The following is a 6,429-nucleotide window of genomic DNA, read 5'->3' as shown; positions in this document are numbered from 1 at the left end:
CAACTATAAATGAGATTAATCTCCCACATTTGTCTTGGTGAACGTTTTTTTCGTGAAATTCATTTTAATTCGCTGCAGTAACGCTTCATTTCCCGAAATTGTGATTTTTCTGTAATTTTAACAATATTTGGCAACTTTGCTCGGTTTTGGCGTCGTTTTTGGCAATGTCCCGTATTTGAAATCTCAATATCCCGTATTTCTCTCGAGGAAATATGGTCAGCCTACTTATAGCTCAGTGTTTCTAGCTCAGTGCATGGTGCCAGTCAAACAATTGAGCTATAAGGAAAGCTTTAGCTCAGTGAGTCAAAGCAAGACGGCAAATTCTCTGTCCATATTTTCATTGAAGCTGAAACGGGACATGACGCTAACCACTTTGCTAATCATATAATCACATGAATCAGGTGAAAAAAAGATCTATTGTCCATTATTAAGCTCTCTCACCAAGAACCTTTCATCGCGGAGCTGATCAGAGGCATACGCAAAAAATAGCTACAGGAGACATGACTAGGGCCGTCTTGAGAGCATCATGGGCCCACGGGCCAAGTGATTTTTCTGAGGATCAATCAGGAAAATTCTTGAAAATTTCAACGTGATCTCATTTTTGTGAGGCCCATGCCTTAAGACGCAACTGGACATAACCACATTTCATCGAAAAAAAACACAGGAAAGTGTCAGATATTGCCAACTCTCAACGCCAAACGTAAAAGTCGAAAACTGTTAGCTCCTTCGGTTTAAAAAAATATTCTCTAAAGCCGAGTTTTCATAGGAGCAGGTTTTTTGTGCCGCGTGCAACGTGAATCGCCCAGTGCGACATGCCGTCCACTCACCAATAAGAAAAGGGGTATGACTGTTTTCCTACAGAGCGCAATCAGCACCTCCTAGAGATGGGCCTCCGCATGTGTTGTCATAAACGTTATTGAATACCTAGCAAGTTTGCCACATTTTGAAACACAGCATCCCATTTCGTTTCTTATTTTGGCGTAGAATCTTCCTGACTGGCTCACAAATACCTCATAGTGATAGGATGTGGGGCATAGAAATCACATATTCTGAGCCTAATCATTTCTTTTTCATTTCATTTTCCCCCTTGAATTTTTTTGGGGGAAAATGGACAGACGTTACAAGCAACGTGCGCAGGCCTTCTATCTCCAGGAGGTGCTGTGCTGATACGGCTCACGACATCACTTTACGTCGAGCGTGAATGGTCAACTGTTTCTGGAGGAGTCAAGTGCGCCGAGCGTTTTGTCGATCTTCTTTTCACTTTTGTTGTGTTTTCTTTCCCTTCTCTTCAAACTGAAACAGGCAGAAGACAGAATAGCCGCCCTAGCTGATGCGCCAACCACAAACGCGATGCGTGGTTATGTAACACGTTTTTGCGACGCGAAGTGGTTCAATTCGGTTCAAGCGGTGCAAAAAAACCTTCGCCTAAAAGGGAATGTGCGTTAGGTGGGTAGTGAAATCATTGGACAAATATTAAGAAAAATATAATAATCTATTTCTCCTCTAAGGTAAACACAGAAAATGGCCACAGGAGGGAAAAGATCGTTTATAAATTACGTGACGTTGATAGTCCGCACCGGAAAAATAGGGTCCACCTCGTCTACTCTATTTCTCCTCTAAGAGTAAAATACGCAAATTGAAGTTTGTTGACATAATTTAAAAAGAAAAAAAAGTGTCCGCTAACTGGGAGTATCCATGAGGCTTTTTGGATCACGTGATATTTCCTTTTTTTTTTTGAGGGGCATACAAGCGTGGGCAGAGATACGGGGGGGGGGGCATCCCCCCCAGCGTCAAAGGTGGAATCGACTGATCTAATGTATATACATATATATGAATTGACATCATCATCATCAACGTGCCCCCCCCCCCCAGACTTCCAAGTCTATCTCCGCCTATGTATGCAAGGTAACCAATATGGCGATTTCCTGTGCGATTCATGAAAGAAACAAATCTAAATTGAAGAAAGAAATGAATCGTTTTTTCTTTTTAATGGAAGCTAGAAATTTCGATTTTTTTTTAACTTCAAGTTATCGATCTGAATGATTTTCATTCAAAAAATGCTTGATTAAAGCTGTGTAATTTCTTCAATGTAATTTATATGGGCCGTGATTAATTTAAAAACATTCTAAACCATATAGATTGATGCAATTGGATAATATAAGACAATACAGAGACATTCTAATTTTCCTGCTTGAGAAGATATAATTAAAAATTTGAAATCAATGTCTATTGCATGAATAACCACCTCAAAAGAGGGTCTGGCTCATTATTTTATATTTAATTTTCTAGGCTTCGTATCTCTAAGTGAGCTGAATATCTCGAAAACCAAAAATTAGATTCAATTTTTAAAATTATTGATGTGGCGGAAAACCCTACTAAATTTCTGCATTTCTATGCTGAAATAATCGGCAATTTTAACATTGATCTCCATGGGAATCATCCAGTGTATGTCCCTCAGGAGCAAAGCTGCATTAAGATCTTTCAAGCGGCTTTGCTCAGGAGCGATGCTGATAATTATAAGTACATTATAGTACAGTCGCCTTACATTTTATAAGTTCAAACTGAATTTTTCATTGCTTCAAATTTTCGGCCATCAAGGTTTTTCGCAATTTCATCAATAATTGGCAACTCTTCGTATATTCGACAGGGGCGTAGCCAAAAATTTCGTTCGGGGGGGGGGGCAGTGATAGAACTATAGATTTGGCCATCTTTTCCCGATCATTTTCTCACATTTCTGTGGGGACCCAGACCCTCCAAGTCCCCCTTCTTCGCTACGTCCTTGCTTCGGCTTGTTTGGGCACAACTTAGCACTATCCCGTATTTTTTTCCCCCTCCAATCCCAATTTCTTATTTTCTTGCTAGAGAAAATATGGTCAGCTCATAAAAGCAGAGGTTAAAAATCCATGTGCATTGTAGCTACCTAAAGTTTCGTGTAACAATAATAAAAACAATGTTTTGTAGTTTTTTTCTATGAGTCAGAGAGAAATAACTGCATGCTTCTGAAAGAGTGGAAAAAATAATCTAAGATATCATGAGTCTTCCTGTTGAAGTTAAAAATTTAGTAGCAAAGAAAAAAGAAAAGATCGTCAGTGAGTTGATAAGTTTACCGTGCATTCTCTCACTCGTAATTAGTAAAGAAATGAGATTTACATGAGTAAACAAACCTTTTCTTGATGAAGTTAGCCTATAAATGTTTACCTGTTAGTTTGACATTATCGAGTCAATCTGCTTATACTTTTAAATTGCTTATCTTATCTATAGGTGGAGCTTTTCTAGTTGGTGTCACAGCGATTTCCACGTTAGGTGGATTTGGTATGGCTTTGGCAATGGCCAAGAAAAGGGATCCTTCATTTTTTACCAAGGTATCTCGCACAGAGTTTTTTTTCTAAAACTGTATTCACCTATTTCTACCTGTTTCATTGTTTTGAGGGGTTGGATTTGTACTCTTCAATTAATTATTGAAATGACAGCTGTGGATGGGCTAAGGTATGTATTATAAGGTAGGTTGCCACCAAATCGGCGATTTCCGATTGCGCCAATGCACATTCACATCACATACAATACTATTAATTAATATGATCAATCAAGAGTAATGGGCCCAAAGTCAATTTGGATAAAAAGATCTCTGGTTAATAATAGAGGCAATTCCCAAAAATGTGAAAAATAAAAATCTGCCAATCACAGAAATTTATTTATAAGTAAACAAAAATCAAAATCTGATGGTAAATGAAGAATTATGTATTTTCAAATCACAAGTGTGATTAATTCACATGGGCGCGGTAGCCCAGGTCAATCAGATACTCGCCTAAAGTACTGAAGGATGTTTAGAGGTGCCAGTGCCACGAGTCAATACTCAGTTCATCCTTGTCAGAAAACTTTCCTGACACAGGGTACAACAGAAACAGCGACATGACTGCAGAAAAAATTGTTACTGCAAGGAGTCCCCCATTGAGGGGTTAGCGCACTAACCTCTCGATGAGTATAAAAAACAAGTCTGCCATTCAGAATCAGCTTTAAATTGTAGGTCCCAGTCTAATTGACCATTGTAGTAGGCACCTGATCTTGAATGTTCAGAGGTATTTAAGATAGGAGCTGTTCCTTTATTTTTAAAGAGGTTTGGACTCAAATTGCATCAGGCTTTTGTCAAGCTGTGAAGTAATCACAGAACATGGATAGGAGGAAAACTAAAAAACAGACTTGGTTAATGTAGAGGGGATCCTCTTTTTCATTAAAATTGTTTTAACAATTCATTTCCTACATAAATTCTTTAGTTTGTCATTTTATAACAGTCTTGTAATTTTTGTCTCATAATTATCATTTTAGTTGTATAGCGAGTAGGCATAAAAGAATGGTGAAATTTACTTACTTTAGTAAACTTGAATATATATTTTTTTCATTGATCAGGGAATGCTTAGCTCAAAGGAGATTCCAGAAAGTGGCACCGATCTTGCAATGAGAGCTCTAGGTTGGGGCACTTTTTATGCAGTATCTGGTTTCAGTGCATTTTGTTTTGGAATATGGAGCATGCTTGGTGTTAATAATGTAAGTATAATATTTTTTTTAAATTTCATCTTTCTGAAATACAATCATGATAGTGTAACCATAGTTCTGTGAGTAGCGGAATATATATTTTGAAAATATAATTATATCCAGTTGTATAGAAACTTTTTTCAAGCATAATTGCACTGGAGAACAATGCAATTACGTCTGACATGAAAATGTGAAATTCTGAATGGTTTTGACTTGCTGAATACAAATATGACCATGAAAAAGTTTTACTGGCTGTCATTTGGGATATTTTACCATGTTAAAAGTTAGAAAGTGCTGTATGGGCGGTATTCACCGACATGGTTTAAACTATTGTCACAATTTTTGGATAAGAGATCAATATAGATTGGTTAAAAACCTGAATTTAACCAATCCGTTTCAATCTCTTATCCAAAAATTGTAACTACAGTTTAAACCATGTCTGTGAATACGGCCCTAAGAGTGTTATTGTATGGTGAAAAAGGGGTAAGGACCATAGGACAACGTTACCAGGGAAAACGGTGAACTTCAATGCTGGCTGAATACTGTTAAACAGTTGTATGAGATGTTCCTTATGTCCAACAAGTGTAATGCGAAATGAAGTGTCAGATGCCGGTAAATGAACTATTATGGTGTAATAAATTTTTATCTCTATGCATTTGTGTTGTATTTCCATGCGTATTAATGTTGTGATTCTGTACACTTGTGTAGTTTTTCTTTTTGTGTATAATTTATTTTTTCTATATATTTATATTGTATATTAAATGTGTGATTTCAGAAAAAACTAGTCAATCATACTCTTTTATGGTCAGATTCGTGTTCAGCATGCCAAATTAAATAAGAAATGACTTTGTTTTGGACACAGAAAATTTGTCAAAATTTATTGTGAATTGCTATTTATGATGTACTCAAAAAATTAAAAAAAAAAATCAACTGATTAAAATCCTATGAGACTGAGGGTGCACACCCTTTTCAGTCTCATACCGAATTAGCTTTCACAGAAATGAAGAGAGAAAAAAAATGGCTATACATTATAATCTTAATGTTCACCATGCATGCATGAGGACAGACAGATCCAAGAGACTGATGAGAATCATTAATCATTAAAAAAAAAATTAACACTAATTTCATAATAGCTTCAACTTTAGGAGCCATAAACTGATATGTAAAAAAAATATTGTATTGGGTTTTTTTTAAGATATCACTTTTGCAGGGTAGAATTTAGACTGCAGACTGGAAGTTGTACATCCATCATGGTAAGATTTTAGTTAATGTGACTGCATTTAAAATTTTTTTTTTTTTTCATAGCTACAAGAATTTCGTATGAAAGTTGGAAGTATGCTGCCAAAAATTCCAAAAAGTGAGAATCCAGGACGATCAGACTTCAAGTCCTTAAGAGATCTCCTAAACTATATCATTGAAGAAAGTGATAAAAATAAAAAATCTTAATATTTTTTTCAGTTGTAGTAATTGGAAAAGAACTCTCTGCAATTCATTCGTTTTTATTTTTCAACACTCCATTTTATTTACTTGCAGCTAAAAAATTTCAAGAATGCACAGTTTAATTCCTTGGTTTTTTGTCCACATAAGCATACAGTAATTACATAATGACTAGTTTAAACTTTTTTAGGCCTACTACAAGAAATTTTCAAATAACTTGTTTTATTTTAAATACGATGAACTTGTATCACAAACTGAAATATGTTTAATATTTTGCACTAATATAGTGTATTTCTCGTGGTATGTGAAATTCAGTTGATTTTTGGTTTCCTAACAATTTCTTGATCCACTCATAAAGTCACAGTATAATAATGTCACACTTATGTTATGACATTCCGGTAAATTTTTACACTTTAAGAACAATCATGAAGAAAGCAAAAAAAAGTAAACTAAAATATGTAA

At 35.7% G+C, this 6,429-nt stretch overlaps 1 protein-coding gene across 1 annotated transcript; it reads left to right on the top strand.

Moving 5' to 3' along the window:
• Positions 1-2,918: 2,918 nt before the first annotated feature.
• LOC149076451 (transmembrane protein 242) lies at positions 2,919-5,981 on the top strand. The gene is made up of 4 exons (XM_089244016.1): positions 2,919-3,089; positions 3,262-3,362; positions 4,405-4,542; positions 5,836-5,981. Exons 1-4 carry the CDS (start codon positions 3,032-3,034, stop codon positions 5,974-5,976), a joined length of 438 nt encoding a protein of 145 aa, XP_089100142.1. The 5' UTR covers positions 2,919-3,031; the 3' UTR covers positions 5,977-5,981.
• The last annotated feature ends 448 nt before the right edge of the window (positions 5,982-6,429 follow it).

The sequence above is a fragment of the Pholcus phalangioides genome, unplaced genomic scaffold, assembly GCF_987345545.1.
Source record: "Pholcus phalangioides strain wild (caught in Gottingen) unplaced genomic scaffold, Ppha-v1.0 ptg000015l_1, whole genome shotgun sequence".
Classification (NCBI taxonomy): domain Eukaryota; kingdom Metazoa; phylum Arthropoda; class Arachnida; order Araneae; family Pholcidae; genus Pholcus; species Pholcus phalangioides.
Note: the sequence above shows the minus strand (reverse complement) of the source record. Positions and strands in the feature narration are given on the sequence as shown.